Source organism: Salvelinus fontinalis, chromosome 26 (assembly GCF_029448725.1).
Source record: "Salvelinus fontinalis isolate EN_2023a chromosome 26, ASM2944872v1, whole genome shotgun sequence".
In the NCBI taxonomy this organism is placed as follows: domain Eukaryota; kingdom Metazoa; phylum Chordata; class Actinopteri; order Salmoniformes; family Salmonidae; genus Salvelinus; species Salvelinus fontinalis.
Window position 1 is genome coordinate 4037024 of NC_074690.1, and position 20606 is coordinate 4057629.

The 20606-nt window shown below is 47.7% G+C and overlaps 1 protein-coding gene across 1 annotated transcript in view; it reads right to left on the bottom strand.

The window, feature by feature from the left end:
- LOC129824570 (piezo-type mechanosensitive ion channel component 2-like) overlaps positions 1 to 20606 on the bottom strand; it is a 185795-nt gene that overhangs the window by 115939 nt on the left and 49250 nt on the right. The window contains exons 10-17 of the mRNA XM_055884261.1: positions 15194 to 15424; positions 13402 to 13525; positions 13045 to 13238; positions 12055 to 12203; positions 9812 to 9985; positions 3899 to 4167; positions 1222 to 1382; positions 826 to 1002 (exon numbers count right to left, since the gene is read on the bottom strand). Of these exons, the coding sequence (XP_055740236.1) occupies positions 826 to 1002; positions 1222 to 1382; positions 3899 to 4167; positions 9812 to 9985; positions 12055 to 12203; positions 13045 to 13238; positions 13402 to 13525; positions 15194 to 15424 (1479 nt within the window). The remainder of the gene's footprint in view (positions 1 to 825; positions 1003 to 1221; positions 1383 to 3898; positions 4168 to 9811; positions 9986 to 12054; positions 12204 to 13044; positions 13239 to 13401; positions 13526 to 15193; positions 15425 to 20606) is intronic.

Genomic DNA, 20606 nt, shown 5'->3' on the forward strand with positions numbered 1-20606 from the left:
TGTTTAAATATCTTTGAGTCTTTTGCTCGAGGACCTGAATTAAGAAACTCCACTTTTTGTTTCTTCTTTTTTTTTATGTATATATTTTTTCTTAATTTATATTTTTGTTGTTGAAAAATTTACTCCCTAATTTCGTGGGATCCAATCGCTAGTAATTACTATCTTGTCTCATCGCTACAACTCCCGTACGGGCTCGGGAGAGACGAAGGTCGAGAGCCATGCGTCCTCCGAAACACAACCAAGTCGCAGCGCGCCTCCAACCCGGAAGCCAGCCGCACCAATGTGTCGGAGGAAACACCGTGCACCTTGCGACCTGGTCAGCGTGCACTGCGCCCGGCCCGCCACAGGAGTCGCTAGTGCGCGATGAGACAAGGATATCCCCGGACGACGCTAGGCCAATTGTGCATCGCCCCATGGCAGCCGGCCTCGCGGTCGCGGCCGGCTGCGACAGAGCCTGGGACAGAGCCTGGGACAGAGCCTGGGACAGAGCCCGGGACAGAGCCCGGGACAGAGCCCGGGACAGAGCCCGGGACAGAGCCCGGGACAGAGCCCGGGACAGAGCCCGGGACAGAGCCCGGGACAGAGCCCGGGACAGAGCCCGGGACAGAGCCCGGGACAGAGCCCGGGACAGAGCCCGGGACAGAGCCTGGGACAGAGCCTGGGACAGAGCCTGGGACAGAACCCACCCACCCACAGACCCACACACCCACCCACAGACCCACCCACCCACAGACCCACCCACCCACCCACAGACCCACCCACCCACCCACAGACCCACCCACCCACAGACCCACCCACCCATCTACCAACCCTAACCCTACTCACCATGGAGCAGTTCTTGGAGTAAGAGGCAGGTTTTATAGATTCCAGCTGGTACAACATCTTACAGACGATGATAACGCAGGTCCAGATTGTACAGATACTGGAGGCTAGGGGTCTGAACTGACTGAAGGGCAGAGCGAAGGACCAGCACGCCAGGAACACGTAGTTGAACAACGACACCTGCCAGAGACATAAAACAGAGACATAAAACATCAACCACCAAGATTACCTAGGCTTCAGCTCAGTGAGCTGTCTTGTGACATGCAGGAAATGTCACATTTTAACACTTGACTGTATGTTGCTTTAATAGGCCAGGTTTTCCTTCGAGAGAAAAAAATAGTTTCTCATCTACAGGGACTTCCTGGTTAAATAAAGGATAAATGAATCAACAAGTGTTACCTCTTGGACAGAGACCAGTATGATGCATGAAGAGACGATCTTGACGATGTGCATCTCTAGGAGCCACCAGATGAAGAGCTGCAGCTTGTGGGTAAATTCCAGGAACTTGAGGAACAGCACAGTCAGACGGTCCACCACCAGGTGCCACTTATTCTTTAGGTCTGACAGGAACAGGACGAGACAGGAAGTAATCAGCCAGTCAGTCAGTCAGCCAGTAGTCAGCCAGCCAATCAAATCAAATTCAAATCAAATGTATTTATAAAGCCCTTCTTACATCAGCTGATGTCACAAAGTGCTGTACAGAAACCCAGCCTAAAACCCCAAACAGCAAGCAATGCAGGTGTAGAAGCACGGTGGCTAGGAAAAACTCCCTAGAAAGGCCAAAACCTAGCAAGAAACCTAGAGAGGAACCAGGCGGGTGGCCAGTCCTCTTCTGGCTATGCCGGGTGGAGATTATAACAGAACATGGCCAAGATGTTCAATTGTTCATAGATGACCAGCAGGGTCAAATAATAATAATCACAGTAGTTGTCGAGGGAACAACAGGTCAGCACCTCAGGAGTAAATGTCAGTTGGCTTTTCATAGCCAATCATTCAGAGTATCTCTACTGCTCCTGCTGTCTCTAGAGAGTTGAAAACAGCAGGCCTGGGACAGGTAGCAGGTCCGGTGAACAGGTCAGGGTTCCATAGCCGCAGGCAGAACAGTTGAAACAATCTGCCCATCAGTCAGCCAGTCAATTAGCCCGTCAGTCAGCCAGTCAATTAGCCAGTCAGTCAGCCCGTCAGTCAGCCAGTCAATTAGCCCGTTAGCCAGCAAGCCAGTCAGCCAGCCATCAGCCAGTCAGTCAATCAGCCAGTCGGCCAGTCAGCCAGCCATCAGCCAGTCAGTCAGTCAGCCAGACAGCCAGTCAGTCAGCCAGACAGCCAGTCAGCCAGCCATCAGCCAGTCAGTCAATCAGCCAGACAGCCAGACAGTCAGTCAGTCAGCCAGTCAGTCAGTCAGCCATCAGCCAGTCAGTCAATCAGCCAGTCGGCCAGTCAGTCAGTCAGCCAGACAGCTAATCAGTCAGTCAGCCAGTCAGTCAATCAGTCAGTCGGCCAGCCAGCTGGCCAGTCAGTCAGCCAGCCAGCCAGTCAGTCCAGGAAGCACCCATGTTTATATATTGAACAGAACGGAGTGGCTCTGTCTCAAAATACACCTAATCCATTATAGTAAAGGCTGAAGGCTAATCAGAAATGACCACATATTCCCCCACATAGTGGAAACTATGACTACCAAGAGCTGCACAATCTGGTCAGAATGTATGGCATGAGAAACAACATTAGGAGTATGTTCTGTGTTCATGAGGTAGTCGGTTCTATATTCTATGTTCTATATGTTCTGTGTTCCTGAGGTAGTCTGTTCTATATTCTGCGTTCCTGAGGTAGTCTGTTCTATATTCTGTGTTCCTGAGGTAGTCTGTTCTATATTCTATGTTCTATATGTTCTGTGTTCCTGAGGTAGTCTGTTCTATATTCTATGTTCTATATGTGCTGTGTTCCTGAGGTAATCTGTTCTATATTCTATGTTCTATATGTTCTGTGTTCCTGAGGTAGTCGGTTCTATATTCTATGTTCTATATGTTCTGTGTTCCTGAGGTAGTCGGTTCTATATTCTATGTTCTATATGTTCTGTGTTCATGAGGTAGTCGGTTCTATATTCTATGTTCTATATGTTCTGTGTTCATGAGGTAGTCGGTTCTATATTCTATGTTCTATATGTTCTGTGTTCCTGAGGTAGTCGGTTCTATATTCTATGTTCTATATGTTCTGTGTTCATGAGGTAGTCGGTTCTATATTCTATGTTCTATATGTTCTGTGTTCATGAGGTAGTCGGTTCTATATTCTATGTTCTATATGTTCTGTGTTCCTGAGGTAGTCGGTTCTATATTCTATGTTCTATATGTTCTGTGTTCATGAGGTAGTCGGTTCTATATTCTATGTTCTATATGTTCTGTGTTCCTGAGGTAGTCGGTTCTATATTCTATGTTCTATATGTTCTGTGTTCCTGAGGTAGTCTGTTCTATATTCTAGGTTCTATATGTTTTGTGTTCCTGAGGTAGTCTGTTCTATGTTCTGTGTTCTGTGTACCTGAGGTAGTCGGTTCTATATTCTATGTTCTATATGTGCTGTGTTCCTGAGGTAATCTGTTCTATATTCTATGTTCTATTAGTTTTGTGTACCTGAGGTAGTCTGTTCTATATTCTATGTTCTATTTGTTTTGTGTTCCTGAGGTAGTCTGTTCTATATTCTATGTTCTATATGTTTTGTGTTCATGAGGTAGTCTGTTCTACATTCTGTGTTCTGTGTACCTGAGGTAGTCTGTTCTATATTCTATGTTCTATATGTTCTGTGTTCCTGAGGTAATCTGTTCTATATTCTATGTTCTATTAGTTTTGTGTTCCTGAGATAGTCTGTTCTATATTCTATGTTCTGTGTTCTGTGTACCTGAGGTAGTCTGTTCTATATTCTATGTTCTGTGTACCTGAGGTAGTCGGTTCTATATTCTATGTTCTGTGTACCTGAGGTAGTCGGTTCTATGTTATGTGTTCTGTGTACCTGAGGTAGTCGGTTCTATATTCTATGTTCTATGTTCTGTGTTCTGTGTACCTGAGGTAGTCTGTTCTATATTCTATACCTGAGGTTGTGTGTTCTGTGGAGGGCTCTGGCTCAGTTCCCACAGTGCAGTCGCCACTCTTCCCCGGCCCTGCACTGGATTTGGACTCAAAAGACTTGTTGAACGACCGACACAGGTCTATAGACTGACGGAGTCCTCCTTTCTGCTTCATCCCTCCATCCTTCTTCTCCTTCGTCAGGTTTCCCTCCTTCTCGTCCTCCACCCGTATCAGTCGTTCTCCAGAATAGAGCATGGGGATGTCAGCCAGGCTTTCATCCTGGTGTACGAATCTGGGGCGGGAGACGGTGTTTAGATTCACAACACACACACACACACACACACACACACACACACACACACACACACACACACACACACACACACACACACACACACACACACACACACCAACTGACCCTCATACAGTATCAAGCAGATGTTAGGATGGGAGTAACAGCCGTGTGTGTATATAGCCACTAACAGCAGAGCAGAATTAAACAGGATCGTGTTCAATATAAAGCAATAAGCACATTCCTGGCATACTTTAAAATACAAAATAAAAGTCCTCAGTTTTACATTCCTGGCATACTTCAAAATAAAAGTTCTCAGTTTTACATTCCTGGCATACTTCAAAATAAAAGTCCTCAGTTTTACATTCCTGGCATACTTCAAAATAAAAGTCATCCGTTTTACATTCCTGGCATACTTCAAAATATAAGTCCTCCGTTTTACATTCCTGGCATACTTCAAAATAAAAGTCCTCAGTTTTACATTCCTGGCATACTTCAGTTTCTTCTTCTCTCAATATAGATCAATGGTAATAGGAGAGAAGAGAGGGAGACACCTGGGCTGCACATGAAATGGCACCCTACCCCTGACATACTGCACTACGTTTGAGCAGAGCACTATGCGGGCCCTGGTCTAAAGTAGTGCACTACCCTATGGGCCCTGGTCTAAAGTAGTGCACTACCCCTATTGGTCCTGGTCTAAAGTAGTGCACTACCCTATTGGCTCTGGTCTAATGTAGTGCACTACCCCTATAGGCCCTGGTCTAAAGTAGTGCACTACCCCTATAGGCCCTGGTCTAAAGTAGTGCACTACCCCTATTGGTCCTGGTCTAAAGTAGAGCACTACCCCTATTGGCCCTCATCTAAAGTAGAGCACTACCCCTATGGACCCTGGTCTAAAGTAGTGCACTACCCTATGAGCCCTGGTCTAAAGTAGTACACTACCCTATGAGCCCTGGTCTAAAGTAGTGCACTACCCCTATGGGCCCTGGTCTATAGTAGAGCACTACCCCCTATGGACCCTGGTCTAAAGTAGTGCACTACCCTATGAGCCCTGGTCTAAAGTAGTACACTACCCTATGAGCCCTGGTCTAAAGTAGTGCACTACCCCTATGGGCCCTGGTCTAAAGTAGTGCACTACCCTATGAGCCCTGGTCTAAAGTAGTACACTACCCTATGAGCCCTGGTCTAAAGTAGTGCACTACCCCTATGGGTCCTGGTCTAAAGTAGTGCACTACCCCTATGGGCCCTGGTCTAAAGTAATGCACTACCCCTATGGGCTCTGGTCTAAAGTAGTGCACTACCCTATGGGCCCTGGTCTAAAGTAGAGCACTACCCCTATGGGCCCTGGTCTAAAGTAGTGCACTACCCCTATGGGCCCTGGTCTAAAGTAGTGCACTACCCCTATGGGCCCTGGTCTAAAGTAGTGCACTACCCTATGGGCCCTGGTCTAAAGCAGTGCACTACCCCTATGGGCCCTGTTCTAAAACAGTGCACTACCCTATTGGTCCTGGTCTAAAGTAGTGTACTACCCCTATGGGTCCTGGTCTAAAGTAGTGTACTACCCCTATAGGCCCTGGTCTAAAGCAATGCACTACCCTGTGGAACCTGGTCTAAAGTAGTGCACTGCCCCTATGGGCCCTGGTCTAAAGGTGTGCACTGCCCCTTGTCTAAAGTAGTGCCCTACCCTAAGGGCCCTGGTCTAAAGTAGTGCACTACAGAGTATAGAGTATAGGGCGCCACTTGGAAAGCAACTCTAAACAGAATATCCCCCTCAGTCTCAGGCAACGTGTCATAGGATCGGAGGTTAGAGGTTAGAGGTTAGAGGTTAGGGGTTGGCTTGCATGAACTGGCTGCATGTCAGGGCAAGCATTACATTTCTCGTTGGGAGATTCAGACTTACTTGCTCTGTGGAGGAAAACATTTTTCCTTGATGCTGCTCAGATAACAACAATGTTACAGAGAGAGAACGATTAACACAGGAGAGCGAGAGAGAGAGATGGAGAGAGAGAGAGAGAGAGAGAGAGAGAGAGAGAGAGAGACACAGGAGAGCGAGAGAGAGAAAGAAAGAAAGAAAGAAAGAATGAAAGAAAGAAAGAGAGAAAGAAAGAAAGAATGAAAGAAAGAAAGCGAAAGAAAGAAAGAAAGAAAGAGCTCAACAAAGAGAGAGAGCAAGAGAGACGGAGAGAGAAAGCAAAGAGATGGTCAACAAACAGTTGATTGACAGACAGTCTAGGTCAGAGATCATTAGGTTGGTGCTTACATGCTACTACAGGCCACAGAAGACCAGGGGAACCGTTTCAGGGAGATAATTGTTTTTTGAAGAGGAACGTGCTACATGGGAAGGGCGAGTTTTGGAGTGTTTTAATACTCCTTTTCAGCAGAGTAGATTGGTTTTCAGGTTAACAGTGTTTTTTCAGGAGAGTAGGTTGGCTTTGAGGATAACAAACAAGAAACCACTCACCCAGAAGCAGCGTTTCTGGTGGGCGGAGACTTTAACGAGGGGAGACTTAAAACCGTTCCACCTCACCTTTTACTAACACGACTCCTGCGCCACTGGGGGGCGCTAAAACTCAGGAACTCAAGTCCCCTTTTCTTCTACCCACAGAAACACATGCAAGGCCCTCCCTGGTCCTCCCTTTGACAAATCTGACCACGACTCCATATTCTCCTGCTTCCTGTTTACAAACGAAAGCTCAAACAGGACGTACCAGCGATGCACTCAATGTGGAAGTGGTCGAGATGAAGCAGACGCGAGGCTACACGACTGCTTTGCTAGTACAGACTGGGATATGTTCCCGCGATTCATCCAATATAGCATTGTGGAGTTTACCACATCGGTCATCAATAAGTGCATCGACAACATCGTCCACACAGTGTACTAATGTATCCCAACCAAAAACCATTAGCTCAGTGTGATGTGGCCTGTAATCAAAGGCTAGAGCCACTTACAAGGAACGGGACACAGACATGGAAAGCCTGTAATGACCACCGAGACATCAACCAGGAAAAATAACAATATAGGAGGAAGGTGAAATCCGACGCTCGTCGTATGTGGCAAGGCTTTCAGACGATAACAGGTTACAAAAGGGAAACCCGGCCGTGAGCTGCCCAGTGACGCAGAACTCCCAAATGAGCTAAATGCCTTTTATGCTCGATTCGAGGAATATAACACTGTGTCTTGCGTGAGGGCTCCTGTTTTTCCCGGATGACTGTGTTATCTCGCTCTCCATGACCGATGTGAGAAAAACATTTAAACAGGTTAACAATCACAAGGCCAAAATACCAGGACACTTTGCGGTCAAGGTTGGTACAATTGCCATACCAAGCGGTGATGCAGCCAATCAAGATGCTCTCGATGGTGCAGCTGCAGAACTTGCTTTGAGGTGGTTTTTCATAGGAGTATGTTGGTTTGAGGTTAACAGTGGTTTTTCATAGGAGTAGGTTGGTTTGAGGTTAACAGTGGTTTTTCATAGGAGTAGGTTGGTTTGAGGTTAACAGTGGTTTTCCAGGAGAATAGGTTGGCTTTGAGGTTAACAGTACAGAGATGCAATCCAAGAGAGCACTTCAAGGCAGAAACAAAAATATTAAATGAAGAACAGAAAATATTCACATCCATTCACATCTTACATGAAATGTTAAAGAAAACCATTCAGTGGATCATTAAACCAAACCAATAGGGCTGTAGGAGCAAACCGTTTCAGAGGGAAGGTAGGTACCAGGGCAGGGAAAGACCGGGCTGTAGGAGAGGGCTGTAGGAGCAAACCGTTTCAGAGGGAAGGTAGCTACCAGGGCAGGGAAAGACCGGGCTGTAGGAGAGGGCTGTAGGAGCAAACCGTTTCAGAGGGAAGGTAGGTACCAGGGCAGGGAAAGACCGGGCTGTAGGACAGGGCTGTAGGAGCAAACCGTTTCAGAGGGAAGGTAGGTACCAGGGCAGGGAAAGACCGGGCTGTAGGACAGGGCTGTAGGAGCAAACCGTTTCAGAGGGAAGGTAGGTACCAGGGGAGGGAAAGACCGGGCTGTAGGACAGGGCTGTAGGACAGGGCTGTAGGAGCAAACCGTTTCAGAGGGAAGGTAGGTACCAGGGCAGGGAAAGACCGGGCTGTAGGACAGGGCTGTAGGAGCAAACCGTTTCAGAGGGAAGGTAGGTACCAGGGCAGGGAAAGACAGGGCTGTAGGACAGGGCTGTAGGACAGGGCTGTAGGAGCAAACCGTTTCAGAGGGAAGGTAGGTACCAGGGCAGGGAAAGACCGGGCTGTAGGACAGGGCTGTAGGACCGGGCTGTAGGAGCAAACCGTTTCAGAGGGAAGGTAGGTACCAGGGCAGGGAAAGACCGGGCTGTAGGACAGGGCTGTAGGAGCAAACCGTTTCAGAGGGAAGGTAGGTACCAGGGCAGAGAAAGACCGAGCTGTAGGAGAGGGCTATTCAGATACTAGGGAGACTGGAGGTGTAGAGGATGAGAGAAGAAGAGATGATGGAGAGGAGAAGTTGACTGAGGAAGAGGAAGGTAAATCAAACTAATGGTGGGGATGAGGATGGAGGGAGGGAGGGTAGGAGGGAGGGAGGGAGGGAACGTGGGAGGGAGGGAGGGAGGGAACGTGGGAGGGAGGGAGGGAACGTGGGAGGGAGGGAAGGATGATAGAGGGAGGGAGGGAGGGAGGGAACGTGGGAGGGAACGTGGGAGGGAGGGAGGGAAAGTGGGAGGGAGGGAAGGATGATGGAGGGAGGGAGGGAGGGAGGGAAGGATGATGGAGGGAGGGAGGGAGGGAACGTGGGAGGGAGGGAGGGAACGTGGGAGGGAGGGAGGGAACGTGGGAGGGAGGGAAGGATGATGGAGGGAGGGAGGGAGGGAGGGAGGGAGGGAGGGATGGAGGGAGGGAGGGAGGGAGGGAGGGAGGGAACGTGGGAGGGAGGGAACATGGGAGAAGATAGTTACCCACCTATTCATGATCAGATACACACGGCCATTGACTTTAGCATGACTGTATGAGGAGAGGCAGGAATGGAGAGATGCAGATTAGAAAGACAAGCAGAAAAGAGGCAGGATGATAATCAAGTAGGAAATGGATGAGAAACCAACAGACCACTACACAGACCACTACACAGACCACCACACAGACCACTACACAGACCACTACATAGACCACTACACAGACCACTACACAGACCACCACACAGACCACCACACAGACCACTACACAGACCACTACACAGACCACTACACAGACCACTACACAGACCACTACACAGACCACTACACAGACCACTACACTAGCTCAGTGGGTTAACACAGTCTAGAGCAGTACCAGGGTTCAACCCCCAGTCAGCTCATCTGTAGATGGTGCTGAAACTCATGTTAGCTCCCCAAACTAATGCCTAGGCTTTAGCTCAGTGGGTTAACACAGTCTAGAGCAGTACCAGGGTTCAACCCCCAGTCAGCTCATCTGTAGATGGTGCTGAAACTCATGTTAGCTTCCCAAACTAATGCCTGGGCTTTAGCTCAATGGGTTAACACAGTCTAGCGCAGTACCAGGGTTCAAGCCCCAGTCAGCTCATCTGTAGATGGTGCTGAAACTCATGTTAGCTCTCCAAACGAATGCCTAGGCTTTAGCTCAATGGGTTAACACAGTCAATCACTCAGTCTCACCTGTAGACGGTGCTGTCCTGTTTTTGGGCCACAGCCTTCAGATCAGTGAGCAGCAGGAAGCGGTCGTGGAAGTAGTGAAGGTGGAGGATACACACCAGGAGGAAGGAGGTGGCGATGAAGATACGTGTGAAGAGCATCGATACGGAGAACTGTTCTAGTCCCAGGTCCTTCAGTCTGGAGAGAGAGAGAGGAGGGGAGAGAGAAAGAGGAGGGGAGAGAGAGAGAGAGGAGGGGAGAGAGAGAGAGAGGAGGGGAGAGAGAGAGAGAGGAGGGGAGAGAGAGAGAGGAGGGGAGAGAGAGAGGAGGGGAGAAAGAGAGAAAGAGAGAGAGAGAGAGAGAGAGAGAGAGAGAGAGAGGAGGGGAGAGAGAGAGCGAGAGGAGGGGAGAGAGAGAGGAGGGGAGAGAGAGAGAGGAGGGGAGAGAGAGAGGAGGGGAGAGAGAGAGCGAGGAGGGGAGAGAGAGAGAGGAGGGGAGAGAGAGAGAGGAGGGGAGAGAGAGAGCGAGGAGGGGAGAGAGAGAGAGAGAGAGAGCGAGAGGAGGGGAGAGAGAGGAGGGGAGAGAGAGAGGAGGGGAGAGAGAGAGGAGGGGAGAGAGAGAGAGGAGGGGAGAGAGAGAGGAAGGGAGAGAGAAGAGAGGAGGGGAGAGAGAGAGAGGAGGAGAGAGAGAGGAGGGGAGAGAGAGGAGGGGAGAGAGAGAGGAGGGGGGAGAGAGAGAGGAGGGGAGAGAGAGAGAGGAGGGGAGAGAGAGAGAGAGGAGGGGAGAGAGAGAGAGGAGGGGAGAGTGAGGAGGGGAGAGAGAGAGAGAGGAGGGGAGAGAGAGAGAGGAGGGGAGAGAGAGAGAGAGGAGGGGAGAGAGAGAGAGGAGGGGAGAGAGAGAGAGGAGGGGAGAGTGAGAAGGGGAGAGAGAGACCACACCATACATCAGATCTCTCACTAATGCAGGACTAAATGTACAGAGAAATGTAGGTGTCTGAGCATTGCAAAAATGCTCTTTAGCTATTTGTGAACTTTAGGTTAGGGGTCAGGGGTTAGGACTCACTTCTCTTTACTCATGCCAGTCATGTTAGACCAGAAGGGTAGGAAGGGTCAGGGGTTAGGGGTCAGGGGTTAGGACTCACTTCTCTTTACTCATGCCAGTCATGTTAGACCAGAAGGGTAGGGAGGGTCAGGGGTCAGGGGTTAGGGGTCAGGGGTTAGGACTCACTTCTCTTTACTCATGCCAGTCATGTTAGACCAGAAGGGTAGGAAGGGTCAGGGGTTAGGGGTCAGGGGTTAGGACTCACTTCTCTTTACTCATGCCAGTCATGTTAGACCAGAAGGGTAGGAAGGGTCAGGGGTTAGGGGTCAGGGGTTAGGACTCACTTCTCTTTACTCATGCCAGTCATGTTAGACCAGAAGGGTAGGAAGGGTCAGGGGTTAGGGGTCAGGGGTTCGGACTCACTTCTCTTTACTCATGCCAGTCATGTTAGACCAGAAGGGTAGGAAGGGTCAGGGGTCAGGGGTTATGGGTTAGGGGTTAGGACTCACTTCTCTTCGCTCATGCCAGGCATGTTAGACCAGAAGGGTAGGGAGGGTCAGGGGTCAGGGGTTATGGGTTAGGGGTTAGGACTCACTTCTCTTTGCTCATGCCAGTCATGTTAGACCAGAAGGGTAGGAAGGGTCAGGGGTTAGGGGTCAGGGGTTAGGACTCACTTCTCTTTACTCATGCCAGTCATGTTAGACCAGAAGGGTAGGAAGGGTCAGGGGTTAGGGGTCAGGGTTAGGACTCACTGCTCTTTGCTCATGCCAGGCATGTTAGACCAGAAGGGTAGGGAGGGTCAGGGGTTAGGGGTCAGGGGTTAGGACTCACTTCTCTTTGCTCATGCCAGGCATGTTAGACCAGAAGGGTAGGGAGGGTCAGGGGTCAGGGGTTAGGGGTCAGGGGTTCGGACTCACTTCTCTTTACTCATGCCAGTCATGTTAGACCAGAAGGGTAGGAAGGGTTAGGGGTCAGGGGTCAGGGGTTACGACTCACTTCTCTTCGCTCATGCCAGGCATGTTAGACCAGAAGGGTAGGGAGGGTCAGGGGTCAGGGGTTACGACTCACTTATCTTTGCTCATGCCAGGCATGTTAGACCAGAAGGGTAGGGAAGGTCAGGGGTTAGGACTCACTTCTCTTTGCTCATGCCAGTCATGTTAGACCAGAAGGGTAGGGAGGGTCAGGGGTCAGGGGTTAGGGGTCAGGGGTCAGGGGTTAGGACTCACTTCTCTTTGCTCATGCCAGGCATGTTAGACCAGAAGGGTAGGGAGGTCTCAAACTTGAAGGTGTAGACCAGGATGAGGACCAGCATAGTGTAGACCACCACAGACATCCAGAAGTATTTCAGGATCCTCCTCCAATACTCATAGTGCACCTGGAGACAACACACACACACACACACACACACACACACACACACACACACACACACACACACACACACACACACACACACACACACACACACACACACACACACAGACAGACAGACAGACAGACAGACAGACAGACAGACAGACAGACACCCGCCAGATTGGTTTAAATGCTTTACTGTGTTGTTTGCCCAGATCATTTGGGGTGAGGGATTAACATGTGTAGCATCCTGTGTGTACGTAATGCAATAGCCTTCGTTTCTCAGAACAAGAATAGACTGACGAGTTTCAGAAGAAAGTTCTTTGTTTCTGGCCATTTTGAGCCTGTAATCGAACCCACAAATGCTGATGCTCCAGATACTCAACTAGTCTAAGGAAGGACAGTTTTATTGCTTCTTTAAACAGACAACAGTTTTCAGATGTGCTAATATAATTGCAAAAGGGTTTTCTAATGATCAATTAGCCTTTTAAAATGATCAACTTGGATTAGCTAACACAACATGGCATTGGTACACAGGAGTGATGGTTGCTGATAATGGACCTCTGTACACCTATGTAGATATTCCATTTATAATCTGCCGTTTACAGCTACAATAGTCATTTACAAAATTAACAATGTCTACACTGTATTTCGGATCAATTTTATGTTATTTTATTAAATGACAAAAAAAATGTATTTTTTTTTCAAAAACAAGGACATTTCTAAGTGAACCCAAACTTTTGAATGGTAGTGTACGTGTGTATGTGTGTGTGTATCGTGCATGCCTGTTTCTCTATATATATGTGTGAGTGCGTGTGCGTGCGTGTGTGCGCGTGCGTGCGTGCGTGTGTGCGTGCGTGTACCTGATAGAGCGCCACACAGAAGAGGAAGAGCATCATATAGATGATCTTGTACATGACCATGCGTCCCTCGAAGCTGACGAAGAAGAACATTCCTCCACAGATGTAGATCCAGTATTTCACCAGCATCTCCATCACCATGTTCCCCAGAACCTGCATGATGTCCTGCTCCCCTCCTTCCTCATCCTCCTCTTCCTCTATAAACAAGGTAACAGACAGGAGATACTGAGCAGTGTAGACAACAGGATGTAAAGTTCTGACCCTTTAGCTCAGCTGGTTAACACAGTCTTGGGTTCGAACCCAGCCGGACACACATGATAAAACAGTGTATTAATGAGCAGCTGTGATATTAGTTCTGACCCTTCTTCTTCTCGAGTTGGTTATCCACATGTACGTCAGTGAGTACAGCAGCCTCTCTCCGTTCCTCTTGTCTCTCTGTCAGAGTCTGTATCAGCAACAGCCAAAAGCTCAACAGGCATAGAATCTAGACAGACAACAGACACCATTACTGACCCGGGAAGTACAGACAACAGACATCATTACTGACCCGGGAAGTACAGACAACAGACATCATTTTAGACACAGGAAGTACAGACAACAGACATCATTACTGACCCGGGAAGTACAGACAACAGACATCATTACTGACACAGGAAGTACAGACATCATTATAGACACAGGAAGTACAGACAACAGACATCATTATAGACACAGGAAGTACAGACAACAGACATCATTATAGACACAGGAAGTACAGACAACAGACATCATTACTGACACAGGAAGTACAGACAACAGACATCATTACTGACACAGGAAGTACAGACAACATACATCATTACTGACCCGGGAAGTACAGACAACAGACATCATTATAGACACAGGAAGTACAGACAACAGACATCATTACTGACACAGGAAGTACAGACAACAGACATCATTATAGACACAGGAAGTACAGACAACATACATCATTACTGACCCGGGAAGTACAGACAACAGACATCATTATAGACACAGAAAGTACAGACAACAGACATCATTACTGACACAGGAAGTACAGACAACAGACATCATTATAGACACAGGAAGTACAGACAACATACATCATTACTGACACAGGAAGTACAGACAACAGACATCATTACTGACACATGAAGTACAGACAACATACATCATTCCTGACACAGGAAGTACAGACAACATACATCATTCCTGACACAGGAAGTACAGACAACATACATCATTACTGACACAGGAAGTACAGACAACATACATCATTACTGACACAGGAAGTACAGACATCATTATAGACACAGGAAGTACAGACAACATACACCATTACTGACATAGGAAGTACAGACAACAGACATCATTATAGACACAGGAAGTACAGACAACATACATCATTACTGACACAGGAAGTACAGACAACATACATCATTACTGACACAGGAAGTACAGACAACATACATCATTACTGACACAGGAAGTACAGTCAACATACATCATTACTGACACAGGAAGTACAGACATCATTATAGACACAGGAAGTACAGACAACATACATCATTACTGACACAGGAAGTACAGACAACAGACATCATTACTGACACAGGAAGTACAGACAACATACATCATTATTGACACAGGAAGTACAGACAACAGACATCATTTTAGACACAGGAAGTACAGACAGCAGACATCATTACTGACACATGAAGTACAGACAACATACATCATTACTGACACAGGAAGTAAAGACAACATACATCATTACTGAAACAGGAAGTACAGACAACAGACATCATTACTGACACAGGAAGTACAGACAACAGACATCATTATTGACACAGGAAGTACAGACAACAGACATCATTTTAGACACAGGAAGTACAGACAGCAGACATCATTACTGACACAGGAAGTACAGACAACAGACATCATTACTGACACAAAAAGTACAGACAACAGTCCTGAGATAAAATGGGATCGAGAGAGACTGTCACATAAATGTTATTTTAGAAAGAGTCCTGATTGATCCAAGATGGCAGCAATGGCAGCAGTTTCACATCCTCAGCAGTTAGACATACCAGTTTACTCAGAACAGTTCTGTCTCTACCAGTTTACAGTTCTGTCTCTACCAGTTTACCTTGGAGCCCAGTTGCCTAAAGGGCACGTCCATCTTGATGAAGAGTCCAGGTACGGGCTCCAGCAGCTCAAAGCTCCAGATATACTGCAGCACAATGAGCAGGTTCCCATAGAGCACCATGAAGGGAGAGGTTAGCATGGTGTAGCGACGACGATCTCTCACCATCCACAACACACACGACCACATCAGGAACACAAACGTCAGCCAGCTAACATACGTGATGCTCCACGCCTGGGGAGGGAGAGACAGGAAGAGAGAGAAGGGGGAGGAACAGAGAGAGAGAGAGAGAGAGAGAGAGAGAGAGAGAGAGAGAGAGAGAGAGGGGAGGATAAAGAGGGAGAGAAAGAGAGAGGTAGAGAAAGGTAGAGAGAGAGAGAGAGAGAGAGAGAGAGAGAGAGAGAGAGAGAGAGAGAGAGAGAGATAGAGAGAGAGAGAGAGAGAGAGAGAGAGAGAGAGAGAGAGGGTCAAAGAGACATGGAGACATAGTGAGAGGGTCAAAGAGACATGGAGACTGATATAGAAATAACCCAGCTAGCACATAACATTCTGAGAACCATATGTTTCTTATAACATGAGGAAACCTGTAGGAAACGGAATGCTGAGGTACGAACATTTCCAAAGAAGAACAAAATGTTCTATAAAAAAAAACACAACAAAGCTTTAGTAGCGTTATTAGCAGTGTTATTAAAAGTCTTGTTGAAGTCCTGTGTGGCGCAGCGGTCTCAGGCACTGCATCTCAGTGTTGGGGCGTAACTACAGCCTATGGTTCGATCCCAGGCTGTGTCCCACTGGCTGTGACCGGGAGTCCCATAGGGCGGCGCACAATTGGCCCAGTGTCGTCCGGGTTGGGGGAGGGTTTAGCCCGGGGGAGAGGCTTTACTTGGCTCATCGCACTCTAGCGACTCCTTGTGGCGTTGCGGGAATCTGCAGGCTGACTTCGGTCGTCAGTTGGAAGGTGTTTCATTGGTGCAGCTGGCTTCCGGGTTAAGCAGGAGGGTGTTAAGAAGCGTGGTTTGGCGGGTCATGTTTTTGGAGGACGTATGACTCGACCTTCGCGTCTCCCGAGCCCGACGGGGATGTCGAAGCGATGAGACAAGATCGTAATTGGATATCACGATATTGGGGAGAAAATAATAATGATCATATTGCGCAGTATATCAATGGATTAAACTTAAAACATGAACAACTTCATAGTTAAGAACGCCAGAAGAACATGAAATGGATTCTAGAAGAATCAATATCACTCCCTAGAAACACAACCTTCTGGAACAATCCTTGAATAGTAGACATTTTCAAATATATGCAACTTCGGCGGGGCGCCTGCGGGCTGACTTCTGTCGCCAGTTGTACGGTGTTTCCTCCGACACATTGGTGCGGCTGGCTTCCAGATTAAGCGAGCGGTGTGTCGAGAAGCAGTGCGGCTTGGCAGGGTCGTGTTTTGGAGGACGCATGGCTCTCGACCTTCGCCTATCCCGAGTCCGTACGGGAGTTGCAGCGATGAGACCAGACTGTAACTACCAATTGGAAACCACGAAATTGGGGTGAAAAAGGTGTAAAAGTACCCCAAAAAATATTTTACAAAAGAAAATGAAACAAAATAAATAATTAATTACAATACATTTAGATCACAAAATGAAAGCTCACCTGAAAGCTTTTGTATATCGGATAAATATTGAGGTGAATCCTATTTTAGTCATAAAACGATTCTCATAGGTAAGATGTAGAAAACTTGCAGAGAGCCTTTCCGACTGACAATGTCTTAGAAGAAAATATAAAATATAAATTGGAAAACAAGACTTAAAAATAACTGATATTGGCACAAGATGAAGTGTTGGAATATAAATACTACAGTTAATGAAATTCTTATACTTAATCCAGTATAAATTAATATATATAATTGATTATACAAGAGATGAAATTCTACAGCACAATGGCAGATTAATACCTCAAGTGACTCAATAATTCATGCCTTCTGGGAGTGCTATAAAGTCCAATAGTTATGGGCAGAAAGCTGTCTGTCAGAACTTTTACGATGTAAGTTTACTTTTAATGTCGCCATCTGCATATTTCAAGACTTGGCATATGAGGATGAGGTGACCTACCCCGATGGATTGGACAATACTATATCCGTCTCTTATATTGCAGACGCTATTACTTAAATACTGGAAGTCAAACGATAGCCCGACGTAAAGAGAACGGAAGAATAAAATGCTGTATTATTTAAATGTTGAAAGAAATCTGGCTACAGACAGAAAACATAGAGAGTCTTACAAGTATTAGAAACAACATTGGATGTGGATATGGTGGGAACAAGCGGGATTTCATTCATGTTAGTTGAAATGTACACTACAAGGCCAAAAGTATGTGGACACCTGCTCGTCCAACATCTCATTCCAACATAATGGGCATTAATATGGAGTTTGTCCCCCCTTTGCTGCTATAACAGCCTCCACTCTTCAGGGAAGGCTTTCCACTAGATGTTGGAACATTGCTGCTATAACAGCCTCCACTCTTCTGGGAAGGCTTTCCACTAGATGTTGGAACATTGCTGCTGTAACAGCCTCCACTCTTCTGGGAAGGATTCCCACTAGATGTTGGAACATTGCTGCTATAACAGCCTCCACTCTTCTGGGAAGGCTTTCCACTAGATGGTGGAACATTACTGCAAGGACTTGCTTCCGTTCAGCCACAAGAGCATTAGTGAGGTCGGGCACTGATGTTGGGCGATTAGGCCTGGCTCGTAGTCGGCGTTCCAATTCATCCCAAAGGTGTTCAATGGGGTTGAGGTCAGGGCTCTGTACAGGCCAATCAAGTTCTTCCACACCAATCTCAACAAACCATTTCTGTATGGATCTTACTTTTTGCATGGAGCATTGTCATGCTGAAACAGGAAAGGGCCTTCCCCAAACTGTTGCCACAAAATTGGAAGCACAGAATCGTCTAGAATGTCATTGTATGCTGTAGCGTTAAGATTTCCCTTCACCGTAACTAAGAGGCTTGAATCATGAAAAACAGCCCCAGACCATTATTCTTCCTCCACCAAACTTTACAGTTGGCACTATGCATTCGGGCAGGTAGCGTTCTCCTGGCATCTGCCAAACCCAGAATCATCCATCAAACTGCCAGGTGGTGAAGCGTGATTCATCACTCCAGAGTGCCCGTGTTTCCTCTGCTCCAGAGTCCAATGGCAGTGAGCTTTACACCACTCCAGCCGACGCTTGGCATTGCGCATGGTGATCTTAAGCTTGTGTGTGGCTGCTCGGCCATGGAAACCCATGTCATGAAGCTCCCGACGAACAGTTCTTGTGCTGACGTTGCTTCCAGAGGCAGTTTGGAACTCGGTGGTGAGTGTTGCAACCGAGGACAGACGATTTTGTGAGCTTGTGTGGTCTACCATTTTGTGGCTGAGCCGCTGTTGCTGCTAAACATTTCCACTTCACAATAAGAGCACTTATAGTTGACCGGGGCAGCTTCAGCAGGGTAGAAATTTGACAAACTGACTTGTTGGAAAGGTGGCATACTATGAACGTGCCACGTTGAAAGTCACTGAGCTCTTCGGGTACTGGCCATTATAGTGCCAATATTTGTCTATGGAGATTGCATGGCTGTTTGTCTATGGAGATTGCATGGCTGTGTGCTGAATTTTATACACCTGTCAGCATTGGGCGTGACTGAAATAGCAAATCCACAAATTTGAAGTAGTGTCCACATACTTTTGTCTATGTAGTTGTTTTTGTTTATTGTAAAAACAATAGTAAAGGGCCTCCCGATTGGCACAGCGGTCTAAGCCACTGCATCGCAGTGCTTAAGGCGTCACTACAGACTCGGGTTCGATCCCAGGCTGTGTCACTGCGGGCCCTGACCTGGAGACCCATGAGGTGGCGCACAATTGGCCCAGCGTCGTGCAGGTTAGGGGAGGGTTTGGCAAGCTGACTTCAGTCGCCAGTTGTACAGTGTTTCCTCTGACACATTGGTGCGGCTGGCTTCCGGGTTAAGTGAGCAGTGTGTCAAGAAGCAGTGCGGCTTGGCAGGGTCGTGTTTCGGAGGACGCATGGCTCTCGATCTTCGCCTTTCCCGAGTCCATACGGGAGTTGCAGCGATGGGACAAGACTGTACCTACCAATTTGATATTGGGGGTAAAAGTACAATAAAATAGATACAGTATATTGACATAAAAGACAATTATAAATAAAAAAGGTTAAAAAAATATTCAAATAAAATAACACAAAAAAAACTCTTATTGAAAGATTCAGTGAAAGTTTTAAGGAAATTATTTTAAAAACTAAACATTTCCATTGTCTGAGCGTTAATTAGACTTCCCAGGAAACGTTCAAGGAACCAGAGTAAACCAGTGTTCTCAGGTCCTCCCTGCAAACTAAAAATAAACATCCCCAGAACTGGCGAAATGTTCACTTCTGTTCTCAGAATGTTTAAAAAGACGTTCAGTTTATACAGGTCAGGAAACGTATAGCTTTGTTTCCACAACCAATGTGAAACCAAAAACGTACGTTCCCACAACTTCCAAGGAACCAAATGTGCTAGCTGGGAAGGCCTCAAAACCTCAATCTACAGTGACTCAAAACCAAAACATAAGTAGGCCTTCCTACAATCACCATCAAGAAAACAGTTCTGGTCATTTATTAGATGACAGGTGCTTTCTTTAGATGTGATGTGAGCGTGCACGCACACACACACACACACACACACACACACACACACACACACACACACACACACACACACACACACACACACACACACACACACACAGGTGCTGTCTTTCGAGGGACCAGTCACCACAGTCACCAGAGGGACCACAGTCACCAGAGGGACCAGTCACCACAGGGACCAGTCACCACAGTCACCAGAGGGACCACAGTCACCACAGTCACCAGAGGGACCAGTCACCACAGTCACCAGAGGGACCAGTCACCACAGTCACCAGAGGGACCACAGTCACCACAGTCACCAGAGAGACCACAGTCACCAGAGGGACCAGTCACCACAGTCACCAGAGGGACCACAGTCACCAGAGGGACCAGAGGGACCAGTCACCAGAGAGACCACAGTCACCACAGTCACCAGAGGGACCACAGTCACCACAGTCACCAGAGGGACCAGAGGGACCACAGTCACCACAGTCACCAGAGGGACCAGTCACCAGAGAGACCACAGTCACCAGAGGGACCAGAGAGACCACAGTCACCAGAGGGACCACAGTCACCAGAGGGACCAGAGGGACCACAGTCACCAGAGGGACCACAGTCACCAGAGGGACCAGAGGGACCAGAGAGACCACAGTCACCAGAGGGACCACAGTCACCAGAGGGACCACAGTCACCAGAGGGACCAGAGGGACCAGTCACCAGAGAGACCACAGTCACCACAGTCACCAGAGGGACCAGAGGGACCA